General features: G+C 57.3%; 2 protein-coding genes across 6 annotated transcripts in view; one reads left to right on the top strand and one right to left on the bottom strand.

Moving 5' to 3' along the window:
* Nucleotides 1-3,751, top strand: part of TTC23 (tetratricopeptide repeat domain 23) — a 28,957-nt gene extending 25,206 nt beyond the window's left edge. For all 5 annotated transcript variants that reach the window (XM_059678136.1, XM_059678135.1, XM_059678137.1 and 2 more), the window contains 2 exons: nt 98-180; nt 1,348-3,751. In XM_059678136.1, the coding sequence (XP_059534119.1) occupies nt 98-180; nt 1,348-1,465 (201 nt within the window). In that variant the 3' untranslated portion in view covers nt 1,466-3,751. The remainder of the gene's footprint in view (nt 1-97; nt 181-1,347) is intronic.
* Nucleotides 3,752-3,970: 219 nt separating this feature from the next.
* On the bottom strand, nt 3,971-17,444 carry SYNM (synemin). The gene is made up of 5 exons (XM_059678128.1): nt 16,500-17,444; nt 13,655-13,779; nt 9,923-9,993; nt 5,529-7,918; nt 3,971-4,560 (listed from the first exon to the last, which is right to left on the bottom strand). The coding sequence occupies exons 1-5, from the start codon at nt 17,310-17,312 to the stop codon at nt 4,279-4,281; spliced, it is 3,681 nt and encodes a 1,226-aa protein (XP_059534111.1). The 5' UTR covers nt 17,313-17,444; the 3' UTR covers nt 3,971-4,278.
* Between the last annotated feature and the right edge of the window lie 794 nt (nt 17,445-18,238).

The raw sequence follows: 18,238 nt of genomic DNA, 5'->3' as shown, positions 1-18,238 counted from the left end.
GAAGCATTCTTTCTCCCATTCTTGGGAGCCTTGTCCTCCTGCTGCATGCTCCCCGTGACATTTCATACCCTCACGATGACTGCTTGGTGTTCTGCAGTGTCTCCAGATTCAGACCCTCCTGTATGGACCGCAGGACAGGCGGACGCTGGCCACCCAGCAGGCCCTGGACGTCCTGTCCAAGTGAGTTGGTGTTCCCTCGCTGTTCCCCTGGGCACCTCACTCCTCGGTTGTCCGGAACCCCCCAGGAAGCCGGGTCTGGGGTTCTGGGGGACTGTCTGTGCGTGGAGAGCTGTACCGACTTCCTGTTACTCAGACACCAGGCAAGACCAGCTCCTCGGAAGCCCAGCTGTAAAATGCCTTCCGCTGGAACCTGCCGGGGCTCCCCTGCGCTCTTGGGGTGCCCGTCGCAATGGGAGCCCGAGAGCCCTCTGACTTCACCCAGATCTTTCTTTTCTTTAAGATTGAAATTCTGGTATTTTATTTTTTAATGTGTTTTTTATTTCAGAGAGGAAGGAAGAGAGAAAGAAAGAAACATCAATGATGAGAGAGAATCATTGATTGGCTGCCTCCTGCACGGCCCCACACGGGGGATCAAGTCCACAACCCGGGCCTGTGCCCTGACCGGGGTCGAACTGTGACCTCCCGGTTCACAGGTTGACGCTCAACCCTGAGCAAAGCCAGCCGGGCCCCCCACATCCTTCTTAGGAGGCCCCAATTCTGCTGTGGCGGCTCTCCACCTCGAAGATCCTGTGTTCCCAGAGGGCCCCTGGACCGGCCGCCAAATCCGCACTCATGGGAGCTCCCGATGCGGACACAGCCAGCAGGGGGCGCTGCTCTGCGCTCCAGGCCCTTACCCCAGGGAAGATGAGCCACTAAGGCAGGGGTGGGGAACGTCCGGCCCGCAGGCCATATAAGGCCCAGGAAATCCTTTGGTCTGGCCCTGCCAAGGCATTAGGGGTGAGTTAATTAAATGCTGGACCCAATATGGCAGGCTCACGTCCAAGTGGATCATTTGTACGGCCCACGAAGGATGCTATAAACATCCAGGTGGCCCCGGGCAGAGAGAAGGTCCCCACGCCTGCACTGAGGCCTCCAGCCCAACCTTCCTGCTCCTGCTCGGCTCCCTCAGGTTGACTCTCAGCTCGAGGGAAGGGTCGCAGGCATGAGAAAGCTCCAGAAAACACCTTGCCTTCTAGGTCCCTGAGCCACGGTTCTCCTCCCACCCGCATCCCCTCCCGAGGCTCCTCCATGAAATGGAACCGGGCAGCTGCTGGGCTGTCCCACAGCACGGGGGGGGGGGGGGGGGTCCGAGGGGCACCCCACTCACCACCCTCCGCTTGCTCGCAGGGCCCCAGAGATGGCCACCGTGAAGCTGAGGTCGGCCCCGAGGGCCAGACCGACCTTCTGCACCGGCGTGGCCCAGCACGCGGCGCCCAGGAGGGCCAGGCCCCACGTAGCGGACTGAGACCCACCGCACCCCAGGACAGCTCGGGCAGGCCCGGGCGCTGGCGACACGCCTCCCCAACCGGGAGGTGGCATCAGCAGGCACCTCGCGAGCCCTCAGGTGGGCAGGGCGCCCCCTCACACGCCTCCGGGCCCCTGTGATGGTGCGTGGCCTTTCCTGGCCTCTGGTGCTCCCATAAGCAGTTTCCGTTTTACCTCCTAAGTGGTTCTTCGTGCCAACAAATGCCTTTACCCACCGGCACGACTGTGGCCCGAGAGCTCCTCTCGAAAAGGTCAAGGCTCCCCACGTGGGGAAATGTCGACATCTCACTGCGCGTACACAGCCCTCCGCCCAGGTCGGGAGTCCGGTTTGGAGTTCAATTCTGGGAAAAGCCCCCTCTGACGGGAAGGTAATAGGGATGGAGAATAAAAGGCTGATAAAAGGAGGCTTGAAGGTGCTGGAGTCAGTGTGTGGGCGGTGCTTCCTCCCCCCGACCGCCCCTCTTCCCCAGGCTGCAGGCTGGTGCCAGGATCACAAGGCTGCCCTCGCCCCAAACCACTGGTTTCATCTGTGAGAGAGGCCACCTCCGGAATCCATGGGAAACCAACCAAAAAGATCCGAGTGACAGGGCGGAGGGAGGCAGGGTCCCTTGTCCTCCTCAGGCGGGTGACAGCGACCACACAACCCTCTCATACCCCCCCTACCCCTCTCCTCCCCTGCTCCCCCCAGACAGGCCTGTGGAATGAAGGCCGCATGGGAAGAAGGGGCGAGAATGTCCCATCTACCACCACCAGGCTCCCTGGCGGTGACGGTGAGGTTCTCACCACACACCGTCCAGTCCTATGTGAACACCAGCCACGGGGCCGGCCTGCGCTCCGTCCGCCACGCGTTCTCGCTCTGTGCTAACCGTGTCAAGTCCTGGATGAATTCAAGAACGAGCTTTTCACATGGGTTCCCCAGTGGATCCAGGCCATCATGAAAAGCACACATGTGAACACATGTTTTCATTAGCGTGTAAAAAGGAAACACGAACACCTCACCCCACCCCCACCCGCCATGGAGACATTCTCTCGAGTGGCAATGCCAGGGTTTTTGTTGTTTTCTTAGATTTTTATTTTTACACGTTTTGTGACATTTCCCTTCGCAGGGAGGTTAGCAAGGGAAGCCTTTTAGACGAGGCCATCCTCAATACACATTGTAAACAAACAACATCGAAGCAGCCCGCCGGAAGGTGAGAAGCAGTCCATGAATACCATTAAGGCGAAACAACAGTAAATAGGAAAAGACCGCATCCTCACCCCAAAGCTATGCTCACTTATTTCTCCTCCAGTTATCGGTGACGAAGACCAACTCTCCCTAAACGTTCCTTGAAGCCGGGGAGATGCGGTCTCGGGGGCCTGAGGGCCGTCGTGTGAAACCCAGAGGGGAGAACTTTCAATGCCACCCTCACCCCTGAGGCCATGACCTACCTGAGGGTGATGCCATCTGGCTCACTGCTCCTCTGTGCACAACGGGCAGCTCTATGATACTGTTAGAAAAGGCGTAGTCTAGGATACATCGTGGGAAAGAAACCAGCTTGGATTACAATATGCTGGGGTGTGTGAGATACTAGTTTTAACGTGACGTTACACCTTTAAAGATCGAAGCTTTCAGCCCGGCCTGCACAGCTCAGTGGTTGAGCGGCGACCTGTGAACCTGGAGGTCACAGTTCGATTCCCAGACAGGACTCATGCCTGGATTGTGAGCTCCATCCCCAGTAGGGGGCGTGCAGGAGGCAGCCGATCCATGATTCTCTCCCATCAAACAATGATTCTCTCCCATCGATGTTTCTCTCTCTCTCTCTCTCTCTCCCACTCTGAAATCAATAAAAATATATTTTTAAAAACTGAAATGCCGCAATAGCCTGGAGCTACCGTCTCCATAAATAAGATGCTCTATTTTCTAAACTTCTGTACAGAGAAAGCTATTCATTCAAGTCTTACAGTGGGTTTAACTCTATGACGTGTCACTTTTTCCTAAAGGTGAAATCATGTAGATTTCAAGTGAGCCATCTGCTTATCTCCTATGATTTCTTTCTGAAAAGACTTCAGAAAGAGAAAAGTGCATTGTTTTCTTTTTTTTTTCCCCTTATAAGGTTAGTTGACTATTAGTAGCACATGCAAAGAAAATGTCCTCTGTAATATGTAACTTTTATCTGGTTGCCGGTGCGGCAGCTTACCTAAAGGTAGAGTTGCAAACAGGTGCGAGGCATGTCTGTGACCAGGTGCAAATTGGTGCAAACCGTCCCCAGGAGCGAAAACTCCCAGGGGGAAAAAAAAAAAAAAAAAAAAGGAACTTTTAAGCCCAGCCAGCGTGGCTCAGTGGTTGAGTGTCAACCTATGAACCAGAACGTGTTCAACGCCCACGTTGCGGGCTCGATCCCCAGTAGGGGGCGTGCAGGAGGCAGCCGATCCATGATTCTCTCCCATCATGGATGTTTCTCTCCCACTCCCTCTCTGAAATCAATAAAAATGTTATTTAAAAAACAAAACAAAAAAAAACTTTTAAGACCACAAAGATCAACGGTATTTTTGAAAAGCCCCAACTCAGATAAAACTCCAGCGCCTTTTAACACACACATTCATTCATTCGACACCTTTCCAGGCTGCAAAGGAAGTTGACATTACCTGGCGCCCTCTTTGGAGAAATTAAAAAGATGGGGGAGGGTTTAGTAAAGAGTGGGAACTTCACACACACACACACACACACACACACACATACCCGCTGACAATGAGCCAAGGCCTCTGCAGGTTGGTACATTACGAAACCAAATACCCTCGAACACAAAGACTTCATCAAAACCAGTGTCCGTCATCCTCGTCCCCCTGGCTGTCTAGATAGAGGACGGCCACTTTCTTCTCGTCCGAGACCACCGACCTCTGGTCCACCATCCTCTGCAGCTGCACCGTCCTGTCGAACACAGCCTGCTCCCGGGAGGCCACGCGGGCGGCCTGGTCCTCCTCACGGCCGGCCTCCCTCCAGGTACTGCTGTGAGCATCCCCTTCCGTCCCTGTGGCGAAGAGGACCGTGGCCTCTCGGGCCCGGCGGGGGGCCGCCTCCGTGGGACTCGCGTCCATCTGAAAGGTAAACACAGTTCCTTTGGGCCCCGGAACCGCCTGCCTTGGCGTCCTGCTGCCTGCGGGCTCGCCTAGCCGCTCCGGGAAGCCCACAGAGCCAGCCAGGGCCCATGTTTTGGAAATGGGCCCACAGAAGGCAGCATGCTCAGAGGTTTGGGTTTCTGCAAGACTTCGGTGCCTAAAGGGTCTGCTCGTGCCCAGCCGGCGGTGGCTCAGTGGGTGAGCGTCGACCTGTGAACCAGGAGGTCGCGGTTCGATTCCCGGTCAGGGCGCATGCCCGGGTTGCGGGCTCGATTCTCAGTGGGGGGAGTGCAGGAAGCAGCCGATCCATGGTTCTCTCTCATTATGGATGTTTCTCTCTCTCCCTCCCTCTCCCTTCCTCTCTGAAATTGGTAAAAATATATTTTTAAAAAGTAATAATAGCCGAACCGGTTTGGCTCAGTGGATAGAGCGTTGGCCTGCGGACTGAAGGGTCCCAGGTTCGATTCTGGTCAAGGGCATGTACCTTGGTTGTGGGCACATCCCCAGTGGGGGGGCGTGCAGGAGGCAGCTGATCAATCTCTCTCAGCGATGTTTCTAGCTCTCTATCCCTCTCCCTTCTTCTCTGTGGAAAATCAATAAAATATTTTTTTTAAAAAAGTAATAATAATCATCACCAACCTCCCCTGCCCCAGAAACAGGGCCTTGTAAACTCCCTTCCCTTTGAGCATGAAACTGTTTGGAGCCACATGCCCGGTGGCTCCCTGACCTGTGTCGAGTTCTGGGGGGGGGGGGGGGGGCGGGGGGGGGAGTGGAGAGTGGAGGCCAAGTTCTTCTGCACCCCCTGCCTGCTGTCAGGCAGGGTCAGGCACTTGGGAGACGATTTCTTTGGACACTCGACTTGGACCGGGACCTACTGGAAAGCGCCTCAAAAAACAGCGGGCTCCCTCGGAACTGGCTGCCCGGCCCCAGCCACCTTCCCCACTCACCTGTCCTGCAGCCGGTCCTTCGGGGGGGACCTGCTCGGTCCTCCAAACTCCAGAGGGGCCGATCTTAATGTGTCTCACAGACGAGCTGACGTCCTCCAGCACATGCGAGCGGGCAAAGCCCCGCGGGCTGATGACCTCCACGGTGGCCGACACCGGCCCCTGCATGGCGGTGACCGTCTCCGAGCTGCGAGAGGCCCAGCCGGCGTCATCGTCCTCGGCGGAGGCGCTGTACAGCTCCTGGGTGGCCCAGCGCTTGAAGCCCAAGCCGGTCGCCGGTGGCGACGCTCCAGCGTCCCCGTCTGGGCTCCCGGGTCCCGGGCTGCGTCGCTGGGCCAGGCTGCCTCGCACCACGGCCTCCACGGCTCGCTCTATCTCACCCGCGTCGTCTCTGCTCAGCTCCTCCAGGTCTAGCTGGTCGGTGTCCACGGTCTGGGAGAGGTTGACTTCGGCCACCAGGGTCATGGCCCCGCCGCCTGAGGGCTGGACTTTCCTCACGTCCACCGAGAGGCGGCCGCCCAGCCCGCCCTGGTCCTGGGTGGTGAGGGCAGACAGCTCCTCCCTCACCCGCTCCGGGAGGCTCTCCTCCAACTGCTCCATCACCTCCACCAGCTGGTGCCTGGGCTCCCTGAAGTCTCTTTTGATGGACGTGTGGAACTGGTGCGGGATTTTAATCTCCTTGTCGATGACCGTGGCTTCGGCGCGAAACTCGCCGCTGGTCGTCTCCTCGATCCAGTGCGGGGAGCCCACCTCCGCCTCCGGAGACGACGCCGGGGCCCCCGGGGACTTCCCCGCCGTCTCTCCCCGGGAGACCGTCCTCCGGGACGCCGGCACGATCTCGTCCTGCCAGGAGTACCGGATGGTGGACTCCTCTTCGATGTGGATCTGCCCGTACACCGAGCCCTCGTCCCCGTCCTGCCCGAAGTCACGCCCCTCGGGGGCCTCCTCCGGGGTGGACACGAAGTACCTCTGCTCCTCCTCCAAGTCACCTGCCTCCGTCACTTCTTCCACCCGTGTGGCGTTCCCCGGGGGCAGCGTGGATTCCTGACGTCGGGCCGCTGAGAACGCGACCTCCTTCTCCTCCCCGAACCCCGGGGACGCGTCGTCCGCCTCCTCCACTCGGAAGGGGGTGGAAAACTCCTCCGTCCTCCCGCCCGCCATGTAGCTCACGGGCTCTTCCACGATCTCCACGTTGACCACCTTGGCCCTGCCCTCCCTCCCCTTCAGACCGAGACTGATGAGGTCCCCGATCATCCGCTCCGTGGACTTGGCCTTCAGCTCCACCTCGGCCTTCCCGCCCTGGCCCAGAAGGGAGTCCAGGCCGGCTCCGTCCCGCACGTCCATCTCCTCCGTCCGTCTCGACTCCACCACGATCTCCGTCTTGGTTCCCTTGTCCCCGGGCAGCTCCCTCCGGCCCACGTACGTGACCTTCGTGTCCGGAAAGGCCTCGGTCTCGGGCGACTGGGTGAACCGCTTCAGCACGCTGGACACGATGCTCTCCGCGATGGTTTCCGTCGCGGCGTCGCCGCTCGGCGAGCCCGCGGCCTCCCTGGCGTCCAGCCCGAACCTCGTCTCTCTCCTCGTGTCCATCCCTCCCCCCGGACCACCACCTGCATCCTTTTGTGGGGGCGTCCGGGCGCCTCGGGCGGCCCCCTCCTCTGCCCGGCTGTCCCGGGACACTTCCAGGCGGATCGGTATCTCTCTCGCCCGCACACCGGTCTCTTGGGGGGGCTCCCTCCCTTTCGCCTTGTCCCTCATGAGCTCGCTCTCCCTCTTCCTCGCTTCTTTATCCAGCTTGGTCAGCTCCTCCCATCGCAGGTTCCTCTCCTCCGAGGCCTTCTCCTTCGAGTCAAACATCTTCTCTTCTCGCTTCACGTGGATGGTCACCGGCCGGCTTCTCTCCCGCTCCCTCGCGGCCGGAGCTTCCGTTTTCTTTCCCAAAACGACGATCCTCTCCCCGGACCAGGCGCTCTCGGCGGCACCCACCGCCACTCGGTCGCTGCGGTCGCGGTGGGCCTCGCGGGCGGGGCTGGCCTCTCTGGCCAGACGCGCCTTGGGACCCTCGGTTCTCGGCCTCCCAGGGAATGTCTGCGCGGGCACCTCGGCTTTCCTCGAAAGCCCGGACATGGGAGAGAGAGTCCTGAAACGGGCCTGACCGTTGGCGGTTTTCTCGTAGGCGGTCTCCCGCCGGGCGGCGGGCAGGACAGGAGATCCCGGGCCCGAGAGGCGTCCCCTGGCGGCGGGCCCCGTGGCTGTGCGGGGCGCGGGCCGGGTCCAGCTGCGACGGACACTCCCGGGGGGCGGCTTGTGCCTCAGAAACAGGTTTCTCTCGTTTTCCCTCATTTCCCTCTGTAACGCCGCGTGCGTGTGCTGGTAGGCCGTGGTTCTGAGCTCTGTAGGAAGCGAACGGTTCATTAAAACGAGCATCATGGGTACCTCTTTCTATCATAAAAGCACCCCCCCCCCCAGGTCTATCCCATCCAATAAACACACACTATTACCACGGAACGGTCGTCATCAATAAGATGGTTTCAAATCTCCAAATTTACTATAAAACATGGCACTGTAGCCCTGGCTGCTGTTCTCAGTGGTTATAGAGCAGTGGTTCTCAACCTTCTGGCCCTTTAAATACAGTTCCTCATGTTGTGACCCAACCATAACATTATTTTCGTGGCTACTTCATCACTGTCATGTTGCTACTGTGATGAATCGTCATGTAAATATCTGATAGGCAGGATGGTCTTAGGTGACCCCTGTGAAAGGGTCGTTCGACCGCCAAAGGGGTCATGACCCACAGGTTGAGAACCGCTGATATAGAGTGTTAGCCTGCACACTGAAGGGTCTTGGGTTCGATTCCCGGTCAAGGGCCCATACCTCAGTTGCAGGTTTGATCATCCCCCCAAGTTGGGGCACATGTAGGAGGCAACCCATCGATGGGTCTCTCACATTGATGTATCTGTATCTCTCTCTCTCTCTCATTCTCTCTTTCTCACCATCCACCCTGAGAGCACCCCCTCCCACCCTGGTGCTACCCACACCCCATCCTGCCTTCTCTCCCCATTCGTCTCCATGGCAGCAAAGGCCAGAGGCCTCTTATACAGGAGGGAGATCAAGACAGGACAATTTCTACAAAGATTCCTCTTTTGGGGTCAATATACTGGTTCTCCACTGACATATCCCAGAAAATGAGGGAACTGCCTGGTTGTCTAATGCAGGCTCATCGAGAGATCTGCAAGATCCCGGGCTAGTTTTAGACCCATCACCTTGTGGTCAGGGGCCCCGCATTATCTGACGCGCTGTGGCCACAGGAGCATACAGCCGCTCACAGGCGTGACCGACCCGCTGTCTGGGAACGCATCCGAACACTTATTCGGGGAACAGCTTCAAGGGCACCCATCCTCCTGGGCACAGAGTTCCGAAACAACACGCTTTAGTCTAATCCTTCCTTCCTTTGGCCAGGATACACAATTGCTACAATACGTGTTAGTTTACGAATACTGTCTCTGGACCCTTGAAGAAGCTTGGAGAACAATGAGTGCCTGAAACAAGGTAGCAGACATCCGAAGGCCCTCGTCCTGAGCTCTTCCCAGGATTGAAAATCAGAGCCAGTAAAAGATTAGGGAGCCCCGGACCTAACCGGGGTCCTCCTCGGAGTCTGTCCTGGCCCATTTGCTCTCCACCCCACCCCCCGCTTCTTTCTAAGTCACGGGCGGGGAACCTTTTTTCTGTCAAGGGCCATCTGGATACTTATCACATCATTCACAGGCCCTACAAAATTATCAGCTTATAAACTGTCCGGCCCAGGGGCTGTATAAGGCCCTGGAAGTCACTTGGCCTGGCTCTGAGTTAACGAACTGTTGGACCAAACAGAGCAGGCTGGTTTCTAAGTGGGTCATTCTGTATGGCCTGAGAGTGATGTCATAAATATGCAAATGACCCTTGGCAGGAAAAAAGATGCCCCGCCCCTGAGAATGGTGGCCCGTTGGATAAAATCTATTCTGTACGTAAGAGAGGGGTGAACAACGGTCATGCGACAAAATCACATCTAAACCCCAATGCCTCCAGGTGAACGTGGCTTTGCTGTTTATCCTCGGGCGGAAGCTGTCCAGATGGGAAGCACCTTGAAGTTCAAGAATTAGCTTTTCCAGCCGAAACCGGTTTGACTCAGTGGATAGTGCGTCGGCCTGCAGACTGAAAGGTCCCAGGTTCGATTCCGGCCAAGGGCATGTACCTGGGTTGTGGGCATATCCCCAGTAGGAGATGTGCAGGAGGCAGCTGATCGATGTTTCTCTCATCGATGTTTCTAACTCTCTATCTCTCTCCCTTCCTCTCTGTAAAAAATCAATAAAATATATTTCAAAAAAAAAAAAAAAAGAATTAGCTTTTCTGGTCTTTACCTCGCGGCAGGTGTTCCATGCGCTCAGCCAGGATCCGTATCTCTGGATTACTTTCTCCTTCCAATAAGGCTCTGTGGAAGTAATAATAATAATAATAACAACTCATTAGGAAACAGAGCACAAGATGGGCTCTGAGGGCCGCACTGTGGAGTCCTGGGTCGATGACCACAACGTCACAGGCTCTGAGCTTGAGGACTCGTGTCTGAACGCGGACCCGGGGGGTAGAGCATTCATCCGACCGAATGAACAAAATGAGGGTCTAGCCTTGGCTGGTTTGCTCAGTGGTTAGAGCATCAGCCTGGGAAATGAAGGGTCCTGGGTTCGATTCTGGTCAAGGGCATGTGCTCCAGTTGCAGGCTCAAACCCTGGTCCCGTTTGGGACGCGTGCGGGAGGCAATCAATCGATGTCTCTCTCTCTCTCTCACATCGATGTTTCTCTCTCTCTGTTGTTCCCCCTCCCTTCCACTCTCTCTAAAACAAACAAATACACAAAACAACGACAACAAAAGCATTCGATCAGGTGATTTCTTTGGCCACGTCGAGCTCCAAAAGTCTAAGAAACTGCCGCGTCTTCATCGGGTTGTGATTCCCGCCGACAACGGGGAGCCCCGAGGACACAGTGGCCAGGTCAGCTTTGGGCCCGCGGACCGGGCGTGCTGGGGCTGGGGCTGGGTCGGCCCGGGATGTCCCTTGCGCGAGGAGACCCTAGGAGGCCGGCTGCTGCGGGCACAACAATTGTCGCATTGCCGGAGCAACGCGGGACGTCGCTAACTTCCCTGCCAAGAAGTAACAAGCTGTGGATGGAAACGGGCAGGCAGCAGCAGGGGCCACTTGGAAACGCTGCTGATTACTGCTGAGAGCCGGGCACAGAAACAGAGGTGGGACGCCAGGGCCGGGCAGGGGTCTGGCGCCTCAGGCAAACGGGAACCAAGTTCCATGCCCACTGATTCCAAGGCTGGTGATTCCCACGGATACAGGAACCCCGTGGGCAGAAGGGGGGGGAGCCAGCCAAGGGGAACCCCTTCTTTTTTTTTCTTAATATATTTTTATTGATGTCAGAGAGGAAGGGAGAGGGAGAGAGAGAGAAACATCAATGATGAGAGACAATCATGGATCAGCTGCCTCCTGCAGGCCCTGCACTGGGGATCGAGCCCCCAACCCGGGCATGTGCCCTGACCAGGAATCGAACTGTGATGTCCTGGTTCCTAGGTCGATGCTCAACCACTGAGCCATGTCGGCTGCTGGGCGGGGAGCCCTTTCTCATGAAAACAGCAAAGATGATGGCGAGATGGATTCTACGCAAGGTGTGTGTGGACAGGTTTGCCATGGACGCAGGGCCGGACACATACACGTGTGCAGATGCCAGAAAACAGACGAGGGGCAGGGCCCGGAGCCCAGCCCTTCCACTCGGGAAAATAGCCAGGAAGCAGGACACCAGCCCATTAATCCCACATCCTCCTGACCAGGCGCCTCACGTCCCAGAAACACAAATAGCTTCCGAAGCAGAGAAAATTCTGAGGCCTGTGCCGGATCGGAGGAATGTTCTGGGTAAAAGGGCGACTCTGAGGGTGGGTGCCCGAGGATGCCACCGACAGCGAAGGGGCCAGGGTGGGGCTTGGTGAGAAGGCCACGTGCTGGTTCAGACCCGGTGGGAAGCCTCAGGTACCACAGGGCTTGTCGCTGGAGCGGCCCAAGTCAGGACAGAAAGTGTTGGGGAGCACAGGTCAGCGGATACGTCCATGACAGGTGTATGTGGAGAGATGTTCAGGGGAAAGAAGATCGCTCAGGCCCGGCTGCCAGTGTGGCTCAGTGGATTGAGCATCGTCCCACACACCAAGAGGTCATCTGTTCTATTCCCGGTCAGGGCACCTGCCCGGGTTGTGGGCTCAGGCCCCAGAAGGGGGCGTGCAGGAGGCAGCTGATTGATGATCAGTGTTTCTCTCTCACTGATGTTTCTACCTCTCCCTCTCTCTTTAAAATCAATAAAAACATATTTAAAAAAAAATCTCTCACCTGGCCACAGTGGCTCAAGGGTTGGGCATCGACCTATGAACCAGGAGGTCATGGTTTGGTTCCTAGTCAGGGCACATGCTTGGCTTGCCGGCTCGATCCCCAGTAGGGGGCGTGCAGGAGGCAGCCGATCCATGATTCTCTCTCATCATGGATGGATGTTTCTCTCTCTCTCTCTCTCTCTCCCTCTCCCTTCCTCTCTAAAATCAATAAAGATATTTTTTAAAAAGAAAGAACAAATCCTGCAGACAGCCCGCTCCAGACCACACTGACGAAAGCCTATTCACCATCTTCTGGAGCTTTTCCCCAAAACGCCCCCACAGGGTTCCCCTCCTGGGGACGGGCTCAGGCCCACATCTGCATCCCCCTCTCGATGGCTGGCACGGGCAGGTGTCACCTTCTGCACCTGGGCACCCATCTGGGGCCTTCCCAGGCACGGACAGGCAGGCACTGGCCATATGATTGGTGCCTTAATTAACACACACCCTTCACAACACACACCGAGCCCTGCCCTCCACCAGACGAAGGGCAGAAGCATCCACAAACCCACTAGCATAGAGGCCAGAAACCCACGATTTCCTCAAAACCTCTCCAAGGACCATTTTTTTAAAATATATTTTTGTTGATTCCAGAGAGAGGAAGGGAGAGGGAGAGGGAGAGATAGAAACATCAATGGTAAGAGAGAATCATGGACCGGCTGCCTCCTGCACACCCCCTCCTGGGGATGGAGCCCGCAACCCGGGCATGTGCCCTGACCAGGAATGGAACCGTGACCTCCTGGTTCATAGGTCGACACTCAACCACGGAGCCACGCAGGCTGGAATCAAAGGACGATATTTAAGGAAGAGACTCGTATGGCTTTAAGAAGTGGGTAGAGCTTCTCTGGTTATTTTGAGGCGAGGAAACCGGCCTCCAGGCCTTGGTAACTGTGAGATGCCAACCTCCTGACTCACCGCCTATTTGTGGCCGTTTCATGTGGCTCCCCAGGTCGGCAGCCTCCTCAGCAGAAAAATAAGTGGACGCATGTGAGAAAACCACGTCTCCGGCCTCATTAAGGAGTCGGGACAAGCCCGGCCAGCCATGGCTCAGTGGTTGAGCGTCGAGCTATGAGCCAGGAGGTCACGGTTCGATTCCCGGTCAGGGCACATGCCCGGCTGGCGGGCTCCATCCCTAGTAGGGGGTGTGCAGGAGGCAGCCAATCCATGATTCTCTCTCATCATTGATGTTCCTATCTCTCTCTCCCTCTCCCTTCCTCTCCGAAATCCATAAAAATATATGTAAAAAGAAAAACAATCCCACATACAAAGCATCAAATCAGAGTCTCCTTATTGCAACCCGGAGAGGAAACAGGAAGATTCCTGCCAGGAAGAGACCGGCCTGGCATCCGGTGTTACCTAACACTGGCTCAGCGGTGGGTTTCCGGGCCGGCCCGGCATCGGCTCTAGAGTGGTGCCAGGTTTGGGGCACCTCCCACCCCAGCCTCCATCCATGTGACTCATGAGGCACTTTGTCCCCTGGCCAGAGATGGATGCATGACTCAGGAGAGCCTGAGAGCTGGGCCTGGAGTTCCATGGGGATGGCTGGGAAACATCCCCTCCTATGTTGCCAGGACAACGGCCCCTCCTCAGTTGCCAGGAAACAGCTCCTCCACCGTTGCTAAGACAACAGCCTCTCCTCCATTACCAGGACCACAGCCCGGAGCTGCCTGGAGCCCATCCTTACCGATAGGTTGCCACCTCCAGGCTGAGGCTCGTCTTCACCTGCACCAGCTCCTGATAGTCCCGCAGGTGGTCGGCCATGGCCAAGGTGAGGGCAGCCTTCTCATCCTCCAGGCGGTCAATCGCACTCTAGAAAGATCAGAGGGTGTTTAGATCAAGGCCCGGAGCTGTGCTGGGTCCAACTGGCGGTACCAATAGTCCAGGACACAGAGAGATGAAAACCGTCCAGGTTAAAGGGGCAGTCATCGCAAGGATGGTTTCAAGTGGTGCATTTGTTCCACATAGCAGTTGTGTGTTTTTTTATTACATATGGAAGTTTTGTGTGTTTTTTAATCCTCACCTGAGGATATTTTTCCATTTTTTTTTTTTTTTTTTTTTAGAGAGAATGGAAGGGAGGAGGGGGGAGAGAGAGAGAGAGACATTGATGTTAAAGAGACACACCAATTGATTGTCTCCAACCCGGCTGGAGATTGAGCCTGCAACTGAGGTATGTGTCCCTTTTATAAAATGAAGGAATTTTTAAAATTTTTTAAATATTTTTATTGATTTCAGAGAGGAAGGGAGACAGAGATAGAAACATCAATGATGAGAGAGAATCATAGATCGGCTGCCTCCTGCATGCCCCCTACTGGGGATCAAGCCCACAACCCCGACATGTGCCCTGACCGGGAATCGAACTGTGACCTCCTGTTTCATAGGTCGGTGCTCAACCACCGAGCCATGCTGGCCGGGCGAAATCTTTTTTGACTGTACTTGTAGGACATCAATAACAGGGCACGTGCTCACATGACTCTTACAGCCCTTCTGCTTGTCAATCCCATCTGTCCATCTCTCTCCATGTGCTTGTGTGTCCCTGCCTCTAGAACAATGCCAGCTGCACAGCACCCCACTGATGACTCCAGACTCAGCCACAAGGTTAGCGTATAGAACATAAACACTTTACTTCCTTCTGCTCTACAAAATTCAACCTAAATAGTCCAACCTGAGACTCTGTTGTAGTTTATTCTTTTCAAAGACGTTCATGTATTGTCAAGCTGCTTAGAAAAAATAAAACCAGATGCACTCAATTCTCCAACCACAAACCTCCTAAGCTGGTTAAGGTCTCCTAGCCATGCGGAAGGGGTACGGGCAAAGAATCTCTCTTCCCAGAAGGCACGGAAGAGTTCTGCACCCCCCCTTCGCCCCCCAAAACACAGAGGAAAATCAAACTGTGTTGGAGTGAAAGGAAGTATTGTCCCAACCACATTTTCATGCGAGTCAACTTTTCCGGAAACTGCCAAAGGGAAGTTTGACTTTTGGAAGCAGGGACCTAAGACTCATTGGCGCCCGAGCCGGTTTGGCTCAGTGGATAGAGCGTCAGCCTGCGGACTGAAGGGTCCCAGGTTCGATTCCAGTCAAGGGCACATGCCCAGGTTGCGGGCTTGATCCCACTGTGGGGCGTGGCCGCTGATCCATGATGCTCTCTCATCATTGATGATGTTTCTCTCTCTCTCTCTCCCTCTCCCTTCCTCTCTGAAATCAATAAAAATATATTTTTAAAAAAAGACTCATTGGCTCTCAACATTCTCCAGGGAAATTGTAACCCATCCCACTGATGGACTAAAGCTTCAGACTTGGGCCTGGCTGGCAGGGCTCAGTGGTTGAGCGTGAACCTGTGGGCCTACGAACCAGTTCGATACCCGGTCAGGGCACATGCCCAGGTTGCGGGCTCGAACCCCATTAGGGGGCGTGCAGGAGGCAGCCGATCCATGATGTTTCTCAGCAGTGTTATTTCTTTCTGTCTATCTCCCTCTCTCTTCAATCAATTTTTAAAAAACTTAATTAGGGGGATGGGGGTTCTTTCCACCCCTAGAGCTTCCAGGTCCGAGATGAGCCGAGGGGGCCGCGACAGCAAAGGAATGGTGAGGATTCAGCCCACACAACACGCCTCCAGGCAGCATCTTCCAAACCCACTCACTCTTGCACCGCGATATCATCCGATCGCGAATCTTTTAACTCGGAGCTACACAAACTGTTCCCTTAAAAAAATACTTCTGAGTTTATGGGCGTGTTATTTTAAGCCGTCCTCCTGGGAACTACTGATAGGAAGATTTGGGATTATTTCCAATTCTGTCCGAGACTGGGCAGGGCGTACAGACAATAAATCACAGCAGGTGTCAACCCGGGCAGTATCCGAGGTTTGAGCCTGCGCTCCTCTGAAATAGCAACTGTTTACCTTACTCGGCACTTGTTATAACAGCCTGCCACCGGGCCGCGTTTCCGCGGCTTTTACACTCCCCAGAGACCTGGCTTCAGCTCGGACTGTGAAAAAAACACGCACCCCACATCTCTGGCCCTGGCCTGTTTGGCTCAGTGGATAGAGCATTGGCCTGCGGACCGAAGGGTCCCAAGTTCGATTCCAGTCAAGGGCACATGCCCAGGTTGTGGGCTCGATCCCCAGTAGGGGGTGTTCAGGAGGCAGCTGATCCACGATTCTCTCTCATCAGGGATGTTTCTATCTCTCTTTCCCTCTCCCTTCCTCTCTGAAATCAATTTAAAAATATATTTTTTTAAAAGATGACAGGGACAGAGCTAGCCACCAGAACCTGGCATTTGGCACTCGCCCACTGAGTCCATGGGCCAGGGGTCCATTTTCCGGGGCTGGAGAGATGTTGGGACCCTGAGGTCCTGAGGCAGAGCAAGGAGCCCCCCTTCAGTGTCCTGGCCCCAGGCAGCTCAGGCAACCTCGGGGCCAACACCACCCAGGGTGACGCCCAGTGAAGGCGCCGTGGGTCCGGGGAGACCCGCCGCTCCCCCATCCCCTGCAGGGCGCTCCTGGGCCGGGATGGGACTGGTCCCTGTGAACGGACCTGCCGCTCCTGGGCCTGCAGCTCGTAGGCCTCGCGCATCCGCAGCAGCTCCTCTTCCAACAGCGCGCGCAGCTGCTCCAGCTCCAGCGCCTGGCGCTGCAAGGCTTCGGCCTCCTGCGCGCACAGCCGGCTCTCCTCCTCGGCCTGGTGCCGGCTCTCCTGGCCGCGCCTCAGGGCCGCCTCCAGCTCGCGCACTTGGTCCTCGTACACCTGCACCGTCTCCCGCCACGACTCGGCCACCAGCAGCGAGTAGCTGTCGTGCACCTCCCGCAGGCGCGGCGGCGGGGGCGCGGCGGGCCGGAGGGCGCGGGCGCTGTAGCTCAGGGTCAGGCCGGCCGCCAGCGCGCGCAGTTCCCGCAGGTCCCGCTCGTGGGCCGCGTCCAGGCCGCGGCGCTCGGCCTGCAGCCGGCCCAGCAGCGCCTCGAGGGCCGCGCGCGCGCCCAGGGCCTCCTGCAGCTCCCGCCGCTGCGCCCCCAGCTCGGCGTCCAGGCTGCGGCGGGCGGCGCGCGTCTCCTCCGCCAGCAGCTGCACCTCCCGCAGCTCGCGCCGCAGGGCATCGCGCTCGCCCTCGGCCAGCGCCGTGGCCCAGCTCAGCTCGTCCAGCTGCTGCCGCAAGCCGCGCGCCTCCTCCGCCCAGCGGGCCTGGCCCTCGGCGTCCGGGCCCTGCAGCCCGTGCCGGCTGCGCAGCTCCTCTTCCAGGAGCAGGTTCTCGCGCTCCAGCTCGCGCACCCGGCACACGTAGTCGTAGAGCCGGGCGTTGAGCTCCTGCAGCTCGGCCTTCTCGGGGCCCGTGTGCAGCTGCCAGGACAGCATCGTTGCGGGTGTGCGGGGCGCTGCCAGCCGGCCGGCCTGTCCCCTCCTGTCCCGGTCTTGTCCCCTCCGATGCGCCGCTCCCGCCCCGCCGCCGCCGCCGCCCGGGAGGCCCGCAGACTGCGCCCCGAGCTGGCGAGCAGCCGCACTTAGGTCCCTGGCGGGGGGCGGGGCGCGGGCAGGTGCCCAGCCAATCAGAGCGCAGCGCGGCGCGGCGCGCCCAGGGCGCAGCGCACGGACGCCGCGGGCTGTGGGGACGCGCGGCGCCACCTGGTGCCGGAGTGGCCGCGGCGCCCGGCCGGTGCGCACCTCGGGGTTCGCGCGCGCCGGGGTGCTGCTCGCCGCCTGGCCGTCGGGTCCTGGTCGCCGGCGGAAGGGACGTGGGGAAAAGGCTCCCCGTTGCTGCCCTGCCGCGCGCACCGACGGCACCCACGGGTCCGACCCGGCCTTCGTGGGCGGACTCTGAAGCCGCCATGAGGTGAGAGGCCGGGTTTGGCAGGGGGGCCTTGGAGTTTGGAGGAATGTCTGTCTTTCAAAAGTGCACAGATACACGTCTCATATACGCATGTGACTTATCGTATGCACTTATGCACACCCCTATGCAGGAAAAGTTCCATTTTCACTGGAAACGGAAGTGCAGACCCAGGTGCTGAAGTTTTGACGCACAAGCGAGGCGTCTGAGACGGGGTTGCTGGCATCCCATGTTTGTCTCGCGGCGGTTCTCAACCTGTGGGTCGCGACCCCTTTGGCGGCCGAAGGACCCTTTCACAGGGCTCGCCTAAGACCATCCTGCAGAGCAGATATTTACATTAGGATTCATCACAGCAGCAACATTACAGTTATGAAGTAGCAACAAAAATAATTTTAATGGTTGGGGGTCAGAACATGAGGAACTGTATTTAAAGGGCCAGAAGGTTGAGAACCGCTGA

This window comes from Myotis daubentonii, chromosome 21 (genome assembly GCF_963259705.1).
Source record: "Myotis daubentonii chromosome 21, mMyoDau2.1, whole genome shotgun sequence".
NCBI classification, from domain to species: Eukaryota; Metazoa; Chordata; class Mammalia; order Chiroptera; family Vespertilionidae; genus Myotis; species Myotis daubentonii.
Note: the sequence above shows the minus strand (reverse complement) of the source record. Positions and strands in the feature narration are given on the sequence as shown.